We start from the raw sequence: 20,163 nt of genomic DNA on the forward strand, positions 1-20,163 counted from the left end.
GATATGCAGCTCTGTTTCTCCTTTACATTTGCAGATGTGGCAGTGAATGTGCTAGACCAGTGACTGGCCTCAAAAATGGACCAGATGAGAGCCAATAAACTGAAAGCTTAATCCAGATAAAACTGAGGTGCTGTTAATGGGTGGTTCCCTAGACCAGATGGGTGGGGTTTGGCCTGCTCTAGTTGGCATTACACTTCCTCTAAAGGAGGAGATGTGTAGCTTAGGGGTACTTCTGGAACCATTACTGTTGCTTGAGACATGCGGCATTGGTGTGCAGAGCGCCTTCAGCTTGAACCCTATTTGGACATTGACAGCCTACCCTCCGTTGTTTGTTCTAGTAACCTCTGGGTTAGATTACTGCAATGCATTATATGTGGAGATGCCTTTGAAGACAGTTTGAAAACTGCAGCTGGTGCAGAATTCAGCTGCCAGATTGCTGATCAGAGCAAGATGGTCTGAATGTATAACACCAATCCTGGCATGACTCCACAGGCTACCAAGTAGTTTGTGGGCACAGTTCAAACTGATAGGTTTGACCTATAAAAATTCTCATGAGGCTCAGGACTCAGTACCTCCAGGACCACCTCTTCCCACATGAACCAACCCGGAGCCTGTGTTCATCTAAGACCCTTCTCTGTGTGCCCTTTCTGAGGGAGGTGCAGAGGATGGCAACATAAAAATGGGCCTTTTCAGTGGTGGCTCCCCACTTGTGGAACACTCTCCAGGGAGGTGCACCTGGTGCCAATGTTGCCTTGTTTTTAGGTGCCAGGCAAACACATTCTTATCTACATAGGCTTTTGCTTCTTAACTTGGGAATGTAACCAGTTACATCTGTGTGCTCTTGTTGTGCTCATACTTTTAAGTGGGGTGGGTAGGAGTTGTACGTGTACACACACACACACACACACACACAGATAGAGGATGAGGTCTTGTGGTGTTGCTTTTTTATATTTGGTTTTAATGTTTTCTGTTCTATTTTTATTATGCAAGTTGTTCTGAGACACTTCAGTGTAAAAAGTCACAAATATAATTAATAATGATAAGGTTGTGATGAATGAAATTAGCCTGATACATTTTCTTCACTGCTCCCCAGGTGTATTGATGACGTTCTTGGTCTTCTTTTTATTCCTTCACTGCTGGCTTAATGCTTTTGCTGAGATGCTGCGCTTTGCTGACAGAATGTTCTACAAGGTAAGTGATGTGCAAGGCTCATGATCTGACACTCTTTTTTTCTGCCTGAGGTATTTGCTTGCAATTTCATATCATAATTTATTAATTTAATTTTTATTAAATTTATTAGCCCAGAAATGGTAAATTCGAGACTGGGCGAAAGTTGTTCAAATCTTGGGGATCCAAGGAGGGCTTCTTTAGAATTGGTTTTATTATTGCCTCCTTGAGGGCTGATGACATTGTTCCCTCTTCCAGGGACGTATTTACCACTGCCTTGATCCCCTCGCTCAGTCTATCTTTACAGCTCACAATGAGCCATGACGGGCAAGGATCAAGTAAGCAGGTGGTAGGCTTTAAGGTTGAAAGCACCTTGTCCACGTCCTTGGATGGAAGAAGCTGGAACCGATCCCAACCCGCCAAGATGCCCCTGGCTGACTCTGGCTCACTTACTGTATCCACAGCGCATGGAATAGCTCTCTGTAGACGATTGATTTTATCCGCAAAGTGCCTTGCCAATTTATCACAGGAGGTCTTAGACTGTTCCATCGGATCCGGGGCAACTGGACCGACCAGGCTCCAGAACACTTGGAACAACCTCCTGGGACAGCACTCCGCGGACGCAATGGAGGCAGCATAAAAATCCTTTTTTGCTGCCCTCATCGCCGCATGGTAGACTGCTGCCGCCGCTCTAACCTGTGTTCAATCGTCCTCAGAGTGAGATTTCCGCCACCAGTGCTCTAGCCATCTCATCTCCTGCCTCAGAATTCGCAGCTGTGGAGTGTACCACATCACCGCCTGAGCTCTATTCAGGGAGAGAGGGCGTTTTGGAGCCACCTGGTCTATTGCCCTGGTGATTGCAGTGTTCCACCTCTCCACCAGAGTCTCAACTGCATGCTCCAGAGAATCCCCAAGCGCGTTCATGAATCCATCTGGATTCATCAGACGCCTGGGGCGGACCATATCATAAGATGTAGGGCAGAACCCACAAAGGCTCCACTTGAAAGAAATGCCGTGTATGTCTGTCCCTTAGCCATGGATGATTTTTGCTCCCTAGAGAGGCCCATCAGACACTATCCTTCTGTACCTCTGGGAAGCCTATAAAGACTTTACCATCAGATCTCTGGTGAATAAGAGAGCCTTTGTACGTTACTGCTGACTTTCCATGTACACTTTTATTTGTTGTGTTGGACTCTGTTGTTTTTTTGGTATAGTGTTCTAGCCTTGCTGTCTCTGACTTTTTAAACAAATGTAAATAGGTTTGGGCACAGTTTCACAGAAGAAAAGCCAGTTCAGTAAATGTTAGGTTTATAAAATTGCCTGGCAGAACTGATTTGCAGCCCTTTTTTAATGTTGGCAAGCACTAGAGCCTTTCAATGTTGACATTCCAAATGACTGTACAGATGCTTGCTCTGAAGTGGTCACTTCCAGTCTAGGCCAGAGGTTCCCAAATGGTGGTCCATCAGCTTTCTTCAGGTGGTCCATGCGTGTCCACATGTAATACTGACTTTTAATTGTATGTTTGTTTCTTTTATTATATTGCATTTTACTATATTACAATTTGAATTCTATAAAATGCAAATTGTAGTGCTATAAAATAATAAAAGAAGCAATAAAAATACAGTTTAAAACCACACAGCATCTAGTACTGCACATTACAATTGCTGCAACAGGGAGAAAAAATATGAAGTGATCCATCAAGGCCATTAGCAATTTTCAAGTGATCCATGGAGAAAATAGCCTAGGAACCACTGCTCTGACATTATTGATCAGTTTGTGTCATCTAGAGGACAACAATGGGAATGGTTTCTGAATTTCAGCTACCTTCTACGTTGTCATTTTCTGAATGCTTCCCAGGTTTCTTCCTACATGGAACTACTGTCCACATAGAGAAAACGTCACTTTTGAATTGGCTCTGGCAAGGTTGTATTTGAGCCTTGGAGATCTAGCTGCAAATGCTGGGACATGAGTGATTTATCCTTAGGGAGGCGGTTTAGGAAGGGAAAGATGAGATTGCAATGCCTGCAAGTGAGTGTTTGGGAAACTTAAATTATATGTTGCAGCCGTACTCTGGATGTAAATAGATGTAGATGCAAATATTCCACTGTCAGTTGCTCTAAAAATGTTTGAATAGCAGGAGCGCACTTGACGCTTTGATCCTCAGTTTTGAATACTGACTGTTAAGGTTGCTACTCTTTTGACACCTCCTCTCCACCTTGCAGGACTGGTGGAATTCTACATCTTATTCAAACTATTACCGAACCTGGAATGTGGTAGTACATGACTGGCTGTATGACTATGTATACAGAGATTCTCTTTGGGTAAGCAACCCTCGTCTTAAAACTTCCCGTCCACCAATCTCTTTAAATCTAGTAGAAAATCCTCTTTTCAGAGGAATGGGCAGTGATCTTACAATAGTCTCTTTCCTAGTGAGGAAGATGCAAAGAGAGAAGCTTGTTCGGAAACTTAAATTGGTACAAAGAGCTGCAGCCAGAGTACTAACTGGGGCTGGTTACAGGGACCATACAACTCCCCTGTTACAACAGCTCCACTGGCTGCCAATTTGTTTCTGGTCACAATTCAAAGTGCTGGTTTTGACCTACAAAGCCCTATACGGCTCAGGTCCAGACTATTTGACAGATCGTATCCCCCTACATGAACCTGCCCGGGATTTGAGATCTTCAGGTGAGGCCCTTCTTGTGTTCCCTACACCTTAGTAAAAGTAAGTAAAATTTAATTTTTGTGTCGCCTATCTGGCCGAAGCCACTCTAGGTGACGTACACATTGAAATTCGATAAAATGCAATATAAACACAGCATAAAATACAATGCAGTCAACAATAACCATTTTAAATAGCAGCAGTATCGAACAATGTAGGGCAATCAATAAACAATTATAAAACAATCATAGAAAAATTAGCCCACCCCGGAGATCCCAAAGGCCTGTCCAAAGAGCCAGGTTTTTAAGGCTCGGCGAAATGTATCCAGGGAAGGGGCATGGCGGAGATCGAACAGGAGGGAGTTCCACAGAGTGGGGGCCGCCACTGAGAATGCCCTCTCTCTAGTCCCCACCAACCTAGCTGTTTTCGTCGGTGGGACTGAGAGAAGGCCCTGTGTGGCTGATCTAGTCGGGCAGCTTAGTTGGTGGTACTGGAGGTGCTCCTTCAGGTAAACTGGGCCGAGACCGTATAGGGATTTAAAGGTTAACACCAACACCTTGAATTGGGCCCGGAAAACAACTGGAAGCCAATGTAGATGAAATAACACTGGTGTGATGTGATCACGGCGGCGGCTGTTTGTAAGCAAACGAGCCGCCGCATTCTGCACCAGTTGTAGTTTCCGGACCGTTTTCAAGGGTAACCCCACGTAGCGCGCATTGCAGTAGTCTAATCGAGAGGTGACCAGGGCATGTACTACCAGTGGGAGCTGATGAATAGGGAGGTAGGGTTGCAGTCTCCGTATGAGGTGTAGTTGATACCAAGCTGCCTGGCTCACTGCCGAAATCTGAGCCTCCATGGACAGCTTGGAATCAAGAACAACCCTGAGGCTGCGGACCTGATCTTTCAGGGGTAGTCTCACCCCATTAAGCTTCAGGTCAACAACACCCAACCTTCCCCTGTCACCCACAAGTAGCACCTCGGTCTTATCAGGATTGAGCTTCAGCCTGTTCCTTCCCATCCACCCACTCATGGATTCCAGGCACTTGGACAAGGTTTCCACAGCCAACTCCGGTGAGGATTTAAAAGAGAGATAGAGCTGCGTGTCATCAGCATATTGGTGACACCGCAGCCCAAATCTCCTGATGATGGCTCCCAGCGGTTTTACATAGATGTTAAATAGCATGGGAGAGAGGATAGAACCCTGTGGCACTCCACAAGTGAGGGGCCAAGGGTCTGAAACCTCATCCCCCAATGCTACCTGTTGATGCCTGTCAGAGAGAAAGGAACGGAACCACTGTAAAACAGTGCCTCCTATTCCCAATCCCTCCAGGTGATCTAACAGGATACCTTCGCAAGTACATTTGACGCGGACACGAGATAGGGCCTTTTTGATGGTCGCCCCTAGGTTGTGGAACTCCCTCCCGAGTGAGGTACGATCAGCTCCCTCCTTGCCGTCTTTTCGGCGACAAGTAAAGACTGTTTTATTTCAGTGGGCATTTGGGACAGAGAACGACCAGGATTAATGTCTTATAGCCTTGGTGATCATATTATATGATTTTATTATTTTAAACTGTTCGCTGTTTTAACTTTTATCTTATAGTTTTTAATTTTCCCTTATAGTTTAATTCTTTTTTAATAATATACTCTGTATGTTTTAATGATGTTGTTTTTAGTTGTAAGCCACCCTGAGTTCTATTGGAAAAGGGCGGGGTAAAAATAAAGTTTTATTATTATATTGTACTTACTGAATAGCAAGGAGCAAAAAATGGGTGCCTGGCTTTGTACAAGCAGAAGCCCTTCTGCTAGCGCGAAGCCACCACAAGGATACAAGTCGCCTGTTCATATTTATGAATGTAATGGTGGTTATCGCAAGCTGTTCACAATCTCTCTCTCTCTCTCTTTTAATGGATATCCTGTAACAGATTTACACCTCTCACCTTGTCTGTTTGTCTGTCTTTCTCACCACCAGCTCTTTGGGAAAAAATTCAAAGCAGCTGCTATGCTGTTAGTCTTCTCTCTCTCTGCTGTGGTACACGAATATGTCCTGAGTGTCTCCTTTGGTTACTTCTATCCAGTCATGTTCTGCCTCTTCATGTGTTGTGGACGTAAGTAACAAATATACTTTCCGGCAGTAGTGCTGCTGAAAAAATCGAGGATTAACTTTTAACTGTGATCAGTGCTTAATGTTCTGAAATGTGAGGTGCTGTGTTTAAGCCTGCCTAGCATACACCTGGAAGCCCAGTTAATTCTCCCTTTCCTGATTGAACATGGCCAGAGAAGGATGGAGGACTTGCCTGGTTTTGCTCTGGAGTAAATACGTCTAATGCTCTGCGCTGAAATGTATAACTTTCTCAGTGTCTCATGAGTGTTCCTTAATTGGGAGGTCTTCAGCTGAAAGGGCACCCTTTTCTCCTGTCTGACACTGGCATTACCATGGTGGGCACATATTTCTCCCCCCCCCCATAATGTATCCACTTGCAGACACATTTGTTTTCTCTCATAGGAGTGTGTGGCTTCCACTGATTCTTTGTAAATGTGGTGCTACTGCAGCCTGTGACTCGGAGGCCTCTGCTCTAGTGTAAAAGCCGGGGGGGGTTGCCTTGCTCCAGTGTTGTACCATATTACAGCTTCTTTACTTTCTCACCCCACTCCAATAAATCGGTGGGAGCCATTATTTTCTCTGGGAGAAGGTGCAACCTTGTCATACTGACATAGATCCTTTGCTAACTGGGAATCGAGAGAGTGCTAATGTTGTCCTTAACATACTTTGAATACACTTAATTTTTTTCCCTTAGTCCTTTTCAACTTCATTCTCCATGACCGTCGGAAAGGCCCCATTTGGAATGTGTTCATGTGGACTTCACTCTTCCTTGGCCAGGGTGTCATACTTTGCCTGTATAGCCAGGAGTGGTATGCCCGACAGAATTGCCCTTTGAAAAATGTGAGTAGTCCACTTACAATTATATGTAAGGTTAACAGACCTGAGCTGTTATTCTGGACTATTAATTCAAAACCTAAAATTTAAATCTGAAAATTACAAAAATAATTCAAACTTTAAAAATTTACATTCTCGTTTCAGCATTTGAAATTCTAACTTGAAATACAAAGTTTTGAGCAAACATTCTATGAGCAGATCTCTGTGTCTGATGGAAGAATATGTGCATGTATACCTGAAAAAGTTAAAAGAGTTAAAAGTTGGAAACGCTGATTTCCGCACAAAGTAAACCAATATTGGTTTGACAATATTGGAATGTAGAAAATGTATAATTTTGAATTCAACCAAAATTTCATTCTGTCATCGACCCACTTGTGCAGAACAGATATAGCTAAGGTTTCTTTCTAATAAGAATAAAGGGCTGTAGATCAGCAAAAACTTAGTAATGTCCTCCATGTCCTTATACAGGAATACGATAACGTTCTGGATTCGTTTCTGCCCTTCAGGAGAGATGAAAGCCATAGGTTCTTGCAGGATAGAAGGGGAAAGTTAAGAGGGAGGGGAGTGAAAGGCCTCAATGGGGTATAGTGATTCCCTTTCTGCTTGCTGTGTTCTGTGATTCATGTGCCAGCTTCAGATCTCCTGGGTTCAAAAGAGGATTCCAAAAGCAGAAAATGGCAAACATCCAAAAAGCCAGGAATAAAAAAGAGGGGGAAATCCCAAGATGCTGAAAAATGTGGCATTTATTTTCAAAAAAAGCCCAACGCATTTCAGCCATTATGTCATCTGGCCTTCATCAGGGGCTATAAATAAAATTGCAAGGACATACTACATTATTACACATAATAAACAAAATACATTACAGCATAAAATCATATTCTACATAAACAAAACTTTGCACTTACATAAATTGGTCTGTAATATTCTTCTCTAGCAGGACTGCTTGAAATGATAGACGACCACAAAGAAGAATTCTCATAAAGATACTCATATTCACTCATAGGCAAAAAACCTTGCGGTTTAAGAATGTACCTATAGCCCACAGATATTTCTGTCAAACTTTAAAAAGCAGGGAAATTGGGCAGCTATAGTGAATGCACCAGGGGAGCAGGAGACCTGGCCTCCTCTCTGAGATATTGTACTGCCCTACATATTTGTCAGAATGCAAACACCATTTGGGTTGGTCTTTACTTTGGCAACATATTGTAATCAGTGTGATTTTACATCAAACTGCAATTTCAGATTCAGCTGTTAATGCACCCAAAATATAAATAGACCATAACCTCCAATTTGAAACACAAAAGACTGTCTTCACCATCATATGACATTAACCAATAAAAAGGCTTTGAAATTAATATAAATTTGACACAGATTTCCACAATGAATAATGAGAGAAATATAATTTTCTAGGTTAGATTCTCTGCAGAAACAGTAGTAACACAGAAAAGAAGCAAAGTAAGAAGAACACCAACAAACATACAAAAATATAATTCTCCATCTTTGGAGATGGCAGGTGTTGCCACCACTCACCATATGCTCAGAGGCACATGTTACAAATTCTTCCAAGCTACACAGGAAGTGTATGGGAAGGTCAAACATCAAGAAATGTCAAAAAATGTATAGGGGAACATCTCAGCAATATTAAAAATGAGAGCTGGGGTCCCCTTGGTAGAGCATTTTACAAGATGTTATCACTCCTTTGCTGATTTCAAGTTTTGGGTTTTAGAAAAACATAAGTGGGGGAAATAGTAATATTTTATTAAGGAAAGAAACAGCATGGATTTTGGAATTAAAAACACTGATTCCTGGTGGTCTTAATGAGGGGTTGGAATTTCTTCCTCTCCTATAAGTTTTAACAATCATAGATGATCCCTCCCAGATTCTTTGTCCTCAGTTGCACACAATTCCCTTATGATCGATTAGTTACACCGGAATTAAAAAACTTAGGGATGCATATATATGAGTATGCTTATGAGAATTCTTCTTTGTGGTCGTCTATCATTTCAAGCAGTCCTGCTAGAGAAGAATATTACAGACCAATTTATGTAAGTGCAAAGTTTTGTTAATGTAGAATATGATTTTATGCTGTAATGTATTTTGTTTATTATGTGTAATAATGTAGTATGTCCTTGCAATTTTATTTATAGCCCCTGATGAAGGCCAGGTGACATAGTGGCTGAAACATGTTGAGCTTTTTTTGAAGATAAACACCACATTTTTCAGCTTCTTGGGATCTCCCCCTCTTTTTTTATTCCTCAAGAGAGGATTCATCACCTCATTTAACTTGTTTAATATATTGTGCCAAAGCAGCCCACATGCATGTGCAAGAAAAGATACAACACCATAACTCCCCAGGGCTTGTTCTTGGATTGTGGAGGCCTCAGAGCAGAAGCCATGTAGAGTTGCTGCTTCACCTGGACACAACCTAACAGTTCTGCCTAACATGGAAGAACTGCCAAGATGAGGGTTAGATGGTCTGGAGACTGCCTTGAAGAGAGGCCAGTTTGGGGGTGTTCTCAGGAAAAGCAAGTCACACATGCCCCTTCTGGTTTTCTGTGTTGGCTGCTATAGTGTGGGTGGTCATGCAGACTTGAGAGAAGGCCTTGGGTCATCTGTAAGAACACTTTGGCTTCTTACTGGCAGTTGTTCACATGGCTACTGGATAAGAAGAATATCGTTTGTAAAACAGGGAGCCTGTGTGGCTTACTGGGTAACACTAGATAACTAGATAAGTGTCAAATCCTGCCTACCTAAAATTACTGTTCCTTTTCTGTCTTATAGCCCGCTTTCCTTGATTATGTGAAACCGCATTCCTGGGTTTGCCACGTTAAGGTTTGACATCCTCTGAGATTTCTCTCCGGGTCAAGGCCAGAAGATGTTCTTTTTTAAAAACAATTAACTCGCGCTAATGACTGTAAATGACTTGAGCCATTTTGAAGGGTAACTGTCTTAGTTATGGCATTTGATCACTCAAGACAGCTAGGACTGCAGAAGGCTCAGCAGGTGATTCTCATTCTGTAAGCAGCGCCAACCTGAGCCATTTCCATGCTGGTCGTGAATCCTACTGAACAGGCTGGTTAAGGGGTTTCAGCTGACGTTTTTTGCCTACTGCAACCAGTGCTTCCTGTGTTACTAATATTCTCTTATTCTCCCAAAATGGTAGGATTGGGTCATTGGGGTTAGTTTTGCCTGTCTGAATGTAGCGTTCTTTCAGAATCTCCTTTTGAAATGGGACAATTGCCCAACATTTTTATGCATTCTTTTGTTGCTTCAACACAATATATGATAGAGCCAGGGGATCTGCAAACACTGACTTGGCTTAGTAGCTATGTTCTGTTTACTGCTCTTGTCCTCCCCTCAAGCACATACAGAGGACCTGAGGGAGAGGCAGGAGTATTTGCACTGGGATGTGGAAAAGGTTACAGACAGTGGGAAAGAGAATTGCAGTTTCTTACCTTTCCCAAACCCCACAACACAAGTGAGGAGGGCTTGAGTAAGGTGGTGTGTGTTACTGGTGCCTTTCTTGCTGCAGGGCCAAGGTCACTTGCTGCTTGTAAGTGGATTTGCGGATGCCTGGATGGAGCAGCAGCAACACGCTTTACATCCTCTGCCGTGGAAGTAGACATATATATGCGTATGACTTTGATTCGTCCATAACTTTTATTTTGCCACAACAGATATTTGTTGAAATGTAAATTGGCCCAGGATAAATGGAACTGGTTAACTTCTTACACTCAATGCTGCTTTGAAGGATAATGCTCCTGCCTTTTTACGTATTGTGAAAGGTATGCCTAGCTTTTTGCTTTGCTTTTGAGCTTGGTTTTTCTCCTCTTTTGATAAAGAAGTCATAACTTTTAATGGCTGAAATGTACCTTCTAGGTAGGACGATCCTTTGGACATTTAATCTCTTAACATTAGCAGTGAGGATTTCCCTGGCCAGGTTCACTTGCCTTTGGGCTTCTGATCTGGTAAAGTAGGCAGCATTAAATTAAGTATGACAATTAAGTTGAAAATTAAATTGCAAGTTTGTTGCACTGTGAGTAGCTTGTGTTCTCTATCCCAGAGATGGCTAGCTTCTGCAATCCTGTGGGCTGCACTACAATCCAGACAGTGGCCTGTGATCTGGAAGCCTTTTGGTACAACTATGGGACCACTTTCTATAACGAAAATGGGTGTGATCTGTTACTGAGGGTTGCAGTATTCCCATTTTATTAAAACCCATGTCTTCAGGATTTCCTTCTCTAGCTGAGGACCAAACTAGACTTGATATTACTAACTGCATGTTATTTTAAAAGTAAGTAGTGGTTGTGTAGCCCCAGTCTGGATTGGATTTCTGGCATAGGGACAGGTGACTTTAATAATATGATCCTGATCTGGATTGAGGGCGTCACACACTATTTGCATCGGGTGGAAATCTCTCATTGGCACCAGTTATAAGCCCATGCATGTGCGCGTCCACACACACTTCATACCTTGATTATTCATTAGTTCTGTTAACCACCAGACAATCTTTCTGTGGGCCAGATGCAGTCCATGAACTGCCATTTAGCCATCCCTGCTCTATTCTGTCAGTATATCTTCAGTATTAAATTGTTATAAACAGCATGATTGTTTCCCTATGTTGCATGCCCAATCTAAATTTTGGCATTTCTCATTGATGTTTACTGTAGTGATTTTGGATTGAAGAACCAAGAAAATGTGTTGAAATGATCTCACTGCTCCACTTAGAGTGTCAGTTTGCGCAGTAAAATAGCCTTGGAATACCACTGTGGGTGGATGGTGTACTCACAACTGCATAAGAAGTAACTACGTCATTGTGAAAAACAGTATACCCTGGTAGCATGTAGAGCCAGTTTAGCTTGTAGGGTGCTCCCTCAGTGAAGCTCAGCCGTGTAGTCAGCCTGCAAGCCTTTAGTGTGCAGTTTTTCTCCTAGCCATCCCAAAGCTCATCTGGAACCCATTCTGGAGTGTGGAGGGGAGGGGAGGAAGAGAGACTTGGATAAGCATGTGGGAGATATCTATGTTTTCTGTATACTTGAGCTGTTGACCCATGCTTTGCCCTTGATATGGTACATAGAAAGTGTAACGTAATTCTAACTTATACTGCAGGAAAGATGTTTGCATGGTAAGTGTGCTAATTTGTATCACTACAGTGATGCGATCCAAGTGCATTTCAGCAAGCTGGGTGTGAGAGAGAGAGGAGCAGTTTGGGAATATTGAAAAGGAACCAAAACAACTGCTCTCTCAAGAGGAGAGAAGACCCATTTTCTCCATAGAATTTCAGCACACTCTAATCCATTTTGTGTTTGTTGGAAGGCAGTCTTAAATAATGTTTTTGGCTTTCCATTTAAAACTCAAAAGAGAAAGTTACAAATCGGACCATAAAAATTACTCTTTCTAGCCCATTTTGTTCAACTGAATCTTTTCCCCAAAGGTTAATCATGGTTTTAAAAAAATAGGCGAATGTAACACCCATTTTGAGCTGTAATTTATTGATAATTTTATTGATAACAAAAAAGGTATTCTATAGTAAGTGTTGTGTGTCTTTGAAGAGCACAGTTCTAATTTTTCCTGCGTTGAAGTAGGATCAAACTCCAGTATGTGTGTGCATACACGTACACACACACGAGTCATGACAGGGATCAGCACATGCAAGCTTCAGGGCCAAATCTGCCCTCCTGAAGAATACCAGAGGCAATAAAGTTGGGTGGCGGGAGTGGTAGCTGTGGTAAATGACAGGACTTGGTAGCAGTCCAGTTTGCAGAAGGGGAAGAGTTGCTCAGGCCCTACATCCCTTCAGAAGGGCCCCGCTGTCAAACAGCTTACTTACTCATTAACTTGAAAGCTTTGGTTTCTTTGTGACAGTGCCGGAGATTGTAGCAGTGAAATGTTTTGCAAACTATATTGAATGCCTACCAGATAGGCAACTGGGTTCAGTGTGCCAAACACAGTTCAGACACATCAGCTCTGTACCCTCCTCAAATACCTATCTATATCTTTCCTTTTTAATATTGTGCAGTATGTCAATGATGTTAATTGGACAATATGCGCAATGTGAGTAAGCCATTTGACAAATTCATGTGTTCCAAATGAGTCCGATAAGGTACCCATTGTTTAACAAACACATTGCTTGTAAAGGCAGTTCACTCGTCGCTGCATTGTCTGTACAGAAGTGTGAGCCTTAACTCTAAATACCCATTAATTATGAACAGAGTAAGGCTTCTGCTTTTGAAACGCTACGAACTGTATACATGCAGCTTGTAGAATTGCTAAATCAGTATTAACATGGTGGACTAATCCATTCCATATGCTTTTTGCTTCTTTGTAAAATAACTGTCTATGAAGGTACAGTATTTGTCTTCGTAAGATAGTCTTGAATCCATCCAAAGAATTTTCATTACACTGTCCTCTTTCTGCTGCTTCTTTAAAGAGAACCACCTGAACCTGTCTTTAGAATACAATTTCATAATTTATCAAATCCTGTTTTTTGGGGGGAAATACTCGTACCTTTTAAGTGTGGGAACATCATCATGTGTTATGCTTTGGGTTTGAATTTATTAATGTAAGCTGTCTGGAAGGGTATGGCATAATTGTAAATCTCTGAATGATTTATTCAAATTAATATTACCTTTGTACCAGAGATCTGCACAGCTCCATCTGCTGCAAGGCATCCTATTAGCTTGAAAGGTGTTTGATAAGGCTGTTGGACCTATTCAGAAAACAAGGAGGCTGTAGTTTTCCTCTTGCTCAAACAGAATGAGCAACAGAAACATTTGCACAGATGCTGGTGAGAAGAGGAAATTAAGCTGCACTTGGCACTGGAACAGTATCTACAAGCCTCATTTCTCTTGCATCTTGCATGCAAGGTGGAGAACACGGTGGGTCAGGAAAGGTTGCTGGTTGTGGGGAATATAATTGTTAACTGATTCCACAATGTACTGAACTGTCTGTTGTGACCTATTCTGTGTCTTGGAAAGGTTTATATGATCTATACTGTACTACAGAAATTTAAATATATTTTGCTATCTATGAAATGTGTCTGCCTGCATTCATTCCAGCCTAGATGTAGTGTATCCAAATTGGCTACAAGTTGTGTTCTCCAGTCTATGCATCTTTGGGTTGGATGTGTTCATAAGTAAGATTTGCAACAAAATGCTGCATTGCTCCTGTTCAGTGTGTCAGCCAATCAGGACTTCATCCAGGATACTCCATTGTTGTTTTCCCACCCCTTCGGTTTTCTCTTTCTCCCCACCCAATGCCCAGCATTCTGTGCCCACTGAGCATGCTGGTTTTGGGGAGTGGTTGTCCTGATTAGATCCTCTTTCCCTCCCCTTCCAAAGCAGAAGTCATATGAATTTTTTTGTGTAACTAGCTATGGGGCACCTTGACTTAGCAGCAAAGCAGAAGCTAGGATAAAATTCCTGAGGGTATTGGCAGAACACTTAATTTGCCTATTGTACCTATTGTGTTTGCATAGAATTCAGATTGTAGTACAATTGAATACAAGAAATAAAAGCAGCACTACAAATACAATCAAAAATCAATATAAATATTTGATGCAATGGATGTGCCGTCTCTTGTCTTCAGCCACAAATCCAGGCATCACACACTACCTCAGTGAAGCGCATGGACAGTGGTCTGTAGACCACAGTGTGGGAACCCCTGAGCTTGTCTTCTAATACGTGAGGAGTCTATTATCCTCAAATTGTAGGTTGGATGGGCCATGGGTAGTAGGGACTCATCCATATTATACATCTAAAGCGCTCTTACACCACTTAAAACAGCAATGGATTTCCCAGTGAATCCTGGAAACTGTAGTTAAGGGTGGAAAAGAGATGACTTAAGTGAGCTGAAAAAATGTCTGCCCTAATTTACCCTTTACTCTTTCAAAGCGCTCACTAACCATTGTAGTGGCTATTTTTTCTTTTTAGAAAACAGGTTCTTAACTTCTCAGTTATAGCATAAGCTTTTATTTTACACTGTTTGGTAGCCCCTCATCCACTGTAACCTTTATTCATACTAAATTTTCTGTTAACTTGACGTTTACATAGCCTATTACATAATATACTCCCGTGGCCTGGCCCTCGCACCCTTCCACCAGAGAAGGAGGGAGGATTGCCGACCCGGTGCCCCACCTAGGAATGTGGCTGCCACACAGCCCTGTAGCCAGCCTTCCTTGGTCGGTTGGGCAGCCCCATTTCTAGGTGGGGCATTTGGCTAGAGAAAGTGGGGCATAGTGCCAACCAATTCCCCCCCCCCCCAGTGGTGGAAAAGACATGAGGGCTAGGCCAGGGGAAAGGAAAGACAGTGATCTTTCCCCTCGCTCCTCCATCTACAGTGTGTCTACTTATATGAAGGATGTTTAATCAGTTGAACTGTCTTACCCTTTTTTGAGAGGTCCCCAGAAATACCAGACTCAAAGCTTGACTATGCCTATAGCTACAGTCTCCTTTCACCTGTGGTCTGTCCCTGTGTTCTGATTTTTCATAAACCAGACTACTTTGGTAATGACCATTTATTTATTTATTTATTTATTTCCATTTCTATACCGCCCCCAGCCAATGGCTCTCTGGGCGGTTCACAGCAAGGAATAAAATACAATACAGTAAAATAGACATCAGATAAAATCCCTAAAAACGAACAGCTAAGCATTTAACAACTTGATACAAGTTGATACACTCCAAAGCTCCTGATGACCGCTCCTAGCGGCTTCATATAGATGTTAAAGAGCATAGGGGACAGGACTGATCCCTGCGGGACTCCACAATGGAGAGTCCAGGGGATCGAGTAATGTTCCCCAAGCCCTACCTTCTGGAGACGATCCACCAAGTAGGAGCGGAGCCACCGCCAAGCGGTACCTCCAACTCCCAATTCCGTGAGTCTCTCCAGAAGGATACCATGGTCGGTGGTATCAAAAGTAGCTGAGAGGTCAAGCAGAATCAACAGGGTTACACTCCCCCCGTCTCTCTCCCGACATAGGTCATCATACAGGGCAACCAAGGCTGTTTCGGTGCCGAAACCGAGTCTAAAACCGGATTGAAATGGATCCAGATAATCGGTTTCATCCAAGAGTACCTGGAGCTGGTTGGCAACCACACGCTCCAGAACCTTGCCCCAAAATGGGATGTTCGCGACCGGTCTATAGTTGTTCAGATTATCTGGGTCCAGGGAAGACTTCTTCAGGAGTGGTCTCACCACCGCCTATTTCAGACAGCAGGGGACCACTCCCTCTCTCAAGGAGACTCTGACCTTGACTTTGATGCTGCATTAGGTCTCTCAGTTTTACATTCCACCCAAAAATAAACTTGTCTATACTACAAGTTTAGGAAAGGGGGGAGAGAAAATAAAAACTTTGGGGTGTGTTTACGTCTTCCTTGATTGTCCCGCCTTCTAGTCTTGTTCCTGACCTTCAGATGTTCCTTCCTGTTGGACAAACAAGGGAAAGTTTTTTAACTGACTGCTACATAATGGACTGACTAAGCAATTGGAAAGTAATTGGATTTTTTACTGTTTGCTGGGTTGATTTTTCTGTCCACAAACACTGAAAAGGCCTTATGCTGGGCTGTACATAATGGGAAAAACAGAAATTAGGCCTGAGGTACAGCCTAGGTGGCTAGCCAGCTAGCTAAGTGTAGTGTGCACAGCAATATTTCAGTTTCTCTAGAGCTATTTTCATCTTTTGCCATTAAGTACTCAAGAAAAAAATAGCCATTGTGATTGGGAGTATAGTGAGTGCTTTAAAAGAGTGAAGGGTAGCCATTTTTTTCAGATCACTTTATCTCTATTTCACCTTTAGCAATAAGCACCCAATCCTGCTCTATTCATTATAATAACTGCAGAATAGACAAACGAACTTCTTACTGCAGACAAGCAAACATGCTTCTTTATTGCTGGCTGGGTAGAGAACACAACTGAAACACAGAGCAAAGGAAAGTCCAAGGGGTGGAGTCTTAACTCTAGCCCATAATACAAAGTTCTAATATTTAACTCTTCAACGGTCATGTTACTATACAGGCAGGGTTTTTTTCAAGATCACTTAATTATAGAGTGATTGTGATTATGAAAAATCCACCCTCAGCTGGGGAAAATTTTGAGTGAGCAGACTTTTAGTGACTCTTCCAGATTTATTTATTTATTTTATTAAATTTCTATACCGCCCCATAGCCGAAGCTCTCTGGGCGGTTCACAACAATAAAACATCAATATACAATAAACCACAAAGAAAACAATTTAAACATACTAAACTACGAAAATACTAACATACTAAAATACTGAAGTGTGAAAATATTAAAAATGTTAAAAAGTTAAAATATTAACTGTTAAATGTTAAAATGTTAAAAATGCCTGGGAGAAGAGGAAGGTTTTAACCTGGCGCCGAAAAGATAGTAATGTTGGCGCCAGGCGTACCTCAACAGGGAGATCGTTCCACAGTTTGGGGGCCACCACTGAGAAGGCCCTTTTTCTTGTTGCCATCCTCCGAGCTTCCCTCTGAGTAGGCACCCGGAGGAGGCCTTCGATGTTGAACGAAGTGTACGGGTAGGTTCATATCGGGAGAGACGTTCCATCAGGTATTGAGGTCCCAAGCCGTGTAAGGCTTTATAGGTTAAAACTAGCACCTTGAATCAAGCTCGGAAACATATAGGCAGCCAGTGCAAGCGGGCCACAATCGGTGTTATATGTTCGGACCGCCTGGTCCCTGTTAACAATCTGGCCGCTGCGTTTTGCACGAGCTGCAGTTTCCGAACCGTCTTCAAAGGCAGCCCCACGTAGAGCGCATTACAGTAATCCAATTTAGAGGTTACCAGAGCATGAACAACTGAAGCGAGGTTGTCTCTGTCCAGATAGGGGCGTAGCTGGGCCACCAACCGAAGTTGGTAGAACGCGTTCCGTGCCACCGAGGCTACCTGAGCCTCAAGTGACAGAGATGGATCTAAAAGAACGCCCAAACTACGAACCTGCACCTTCAGGGGGAGTGCAACCCCATCCAGGACAGGATGAACATTCATCATCTGGTCAGAAGAACCACCCACTAACAGCATTTCAGTCTTGTCTGGATTGAGCTTCAGTTTATTAGCTCTCATCCAGTCCATTGTCGCAAACAGGCACTGGTTCAGCACATTGACAGCCTCACCTGAGAAAGATGAAAAAGAGAAGTAGAGTTGCATGTCATCAGCATACTGGTGACAACGCACTCCAAAACTCCTGATGACCGCACCCAGTGGCTTCATGTAGATGTTAAAAAGCATGAGGGATAGAACTGACCCCTGCGGAAGTCCATACTGGAGGACCCAGGGTGCCGAGCAGTAGTCCCCATGCACTACCCTCCGGAGACGACCCGCCAGGTAGGAGCAGAACCACTGCCAAGCAGTGCCTCCAACTCCCAAATCAGCGAGTCTCCCCAGAAGGATACCATGGTCGATGGTATCAAAGGCCGCTGATAAGTCAAGGAGAATCAACAGAGTTACACTCCCCCTGTCTTTCTCCCGGCAAAGGTCATCATACAGGGCGACCAAGGCTGTCTCTGTGCCAAACCCGGGCCTGAAACCCGATTGAAATGGATCCAGATAATCGGTCTCATCCAAGAGTGTCTGGAGCTGGTCCGCAACCACACGTTCCAAGACCTTGCCCAGGAATGGAACATTTGCTACCGGCCTGTAATTATTAAGATTTTCTGGATCCAGGGAAGATTTCTTCAGAAGTGGTCTCACTACCGCCTCTTTTAGGCAGTCAGGGACCACTCCCTCTCGCAATGAGGCATTAATCACTTCCCTGGCCCAGCCAGTTGTTCCATCCCTGCTAGCTTTTATTAGCCAAGAGGGGCAAGGATCCAGTACAGAAGTGGTTGCACCCACCCGTCCAAGCACCTTGTCAATGTCCTCAAGCTGTACCAACTGAAATTCATCCAAAAAATCAGGACAAGATGTGTTCTGGATACCTCATTAGATTCAACTGTGATAACATTGGAGTCCAAGACCTGGCGGATGCAAAAATTTTTTTCCTGGAAGTGTCTAGCAAATGCATTACAGCAGGCCTCAGATGGTTGCACCATGTCCCTAGGACCAGAATGTAATAGTCCTTGGACAATTTTGAAAAGTTCCGCTGGGCGGCAGATAGATGATGTAATAGTGGCAGCAAAATATTGCTTTTTTTTGCTGCTCTCACTGCCCCTGAATACAACTTAGTATAGGCACTTACCAGTGCATAATTGCATCCGTCAGGAGTTCGTCTCCATCTGCACTCAAGCCGTCTCCTATATTGCTTCATCGCTGTCAGCTCCAAAGTATACCATGGAGCTGTATGAGCTGTACACAGGAGAGGGCGCATAGGAGCGATCATGTCAACTGCCCGGGTCATTTCTGTATTCCACAGTTCAACCAGGGTTTCGACAGGAGCGCCAGCCTTATCAGCCGGAAAACTCCCCAGAGCCCTTTGAAAGCCGTCCGGATTCATTAGTCTCTGGGGGCAGACCATCTTAATAGGTCCCGCACCCTTCCAGAGGGGAGAAGCCGCTGTGAGTCTAAACTTCAACAAGCGGTGATCTGTCCATGACAAAGGAACTGATGTAAAGCTCCCCACATTCAGATCACCATCTCCATGTCCAGTTGCGAAAACCAAATCTAGAGTATGCCCTGCTACATGTGTTGGGCCAGTGGCATATTGGGACAGCCCCATGGTTGTCATGGAGGCCATGAAGTCCTGAGCCACCCCAGACAAGGTGGTCTCGGCATGAATGTTAACATCCCCCAGTACCAACAGTCTGGGGGATCTCAGCAGTACATCCGAGACCACCTCCGTCAGCTCAGTTAGGGAGTCTGTTGGGCAGCGGGGTGGACGGTACACCAACAGAATCCCCAGTCTGTCCCTTTGACCCAACATAAGGTGTAAACACTCAAGACCAGTAGTCGCATGGACAGGGTGCTTGGAGAGAAAAATGGAACTCCTATAGACTACAGCGACCCCCCCTCCCCGACCCTCAATGAGGCTTTTGTTGTACACTCGTCCTGCCTTATTCATTAATTTTTTCAGAGGGCCTTATTCTTAAATTGCTCCCGTTCTTAAAGCAAGCTGTCATTCTTAAAACAATGGAGGTTGTCATTATCTGTCATGTCACAAAAAGAAGACAATTTCACCCCCAAAAAATGGTGTGTGTGTGTGGAGCCCCCATTCTCCACCCCATTCTCCACTATAGGCCTGCCCCACCTAACAAGAAAGTCTGGCTACTGGGTTCATGATTTCCATGTTATCAGGATCGAAGATTCCCACATAATTACAATTAGGTATTTAGGCTGATAGCAGACTTAAGGGTAGGGATACATCACTGGCTTGAAACAGTCACCCTTGTCCTTTGAATCTGGATACACATGACATTACCCATAATCACCCACAATCCACTGGTTTCTTC

General features: G+C 43.4%; 1 protein-coding gene across 2 annotated transcripts in view; it reads left to right on the plus strand.

The window, feature by feature from the left end:
* SOAT1 (sterol O-acyltransferase 1) overlaps positions 1-13,795 on the plus strand; it is a 62,911-nt gene extending 49,116 nt beyond the window's left edge. For both annotated transcript variants that reach the window (XM_061634226.1, XM_061634225.1), the window contains exons 12-16: positions 1,094-1,191; positions 3,390-3,488; positions 5,796-5,931; positions 6,622-6,767; positions 9,543-13,795. In XM_061634226.1, coding sequence (XP_061490210.1) covers positions 1,094-1,191; positions 3,390-3,488; positions 5,796-5,931; positions 6,622-6,767; positions 9,543-9,599 — 536 coding nt within the window. In that variant the 3' untranslated portion in view covers positions 9,600-13,795. The remainder of the gene's footprint in view (positions 1-1,093; positions 1,192-3,389; positions 3,489-5,795; positions 5,932-6,621; positions 6,768-9,542) is intronic.
* Positions 13,796-20,163: the final 6,368 nt, after the last annotated feature.

This window comes from Rhineura floridana, chromosome 6 (genome assembly GCF_030035675.1).
Source record: "Rhineura floridana isolate rRhiFlo1 chromosome 6, rRhiFlo1.hap2, whole genome shotgun sequence".
Classification (NCBI taxonomy): Eukaryota; Metazoa; Chordata; class Lepidosauria; order Squamata; family Rhineuridae; genus Rhineura; species Rhineura floridana.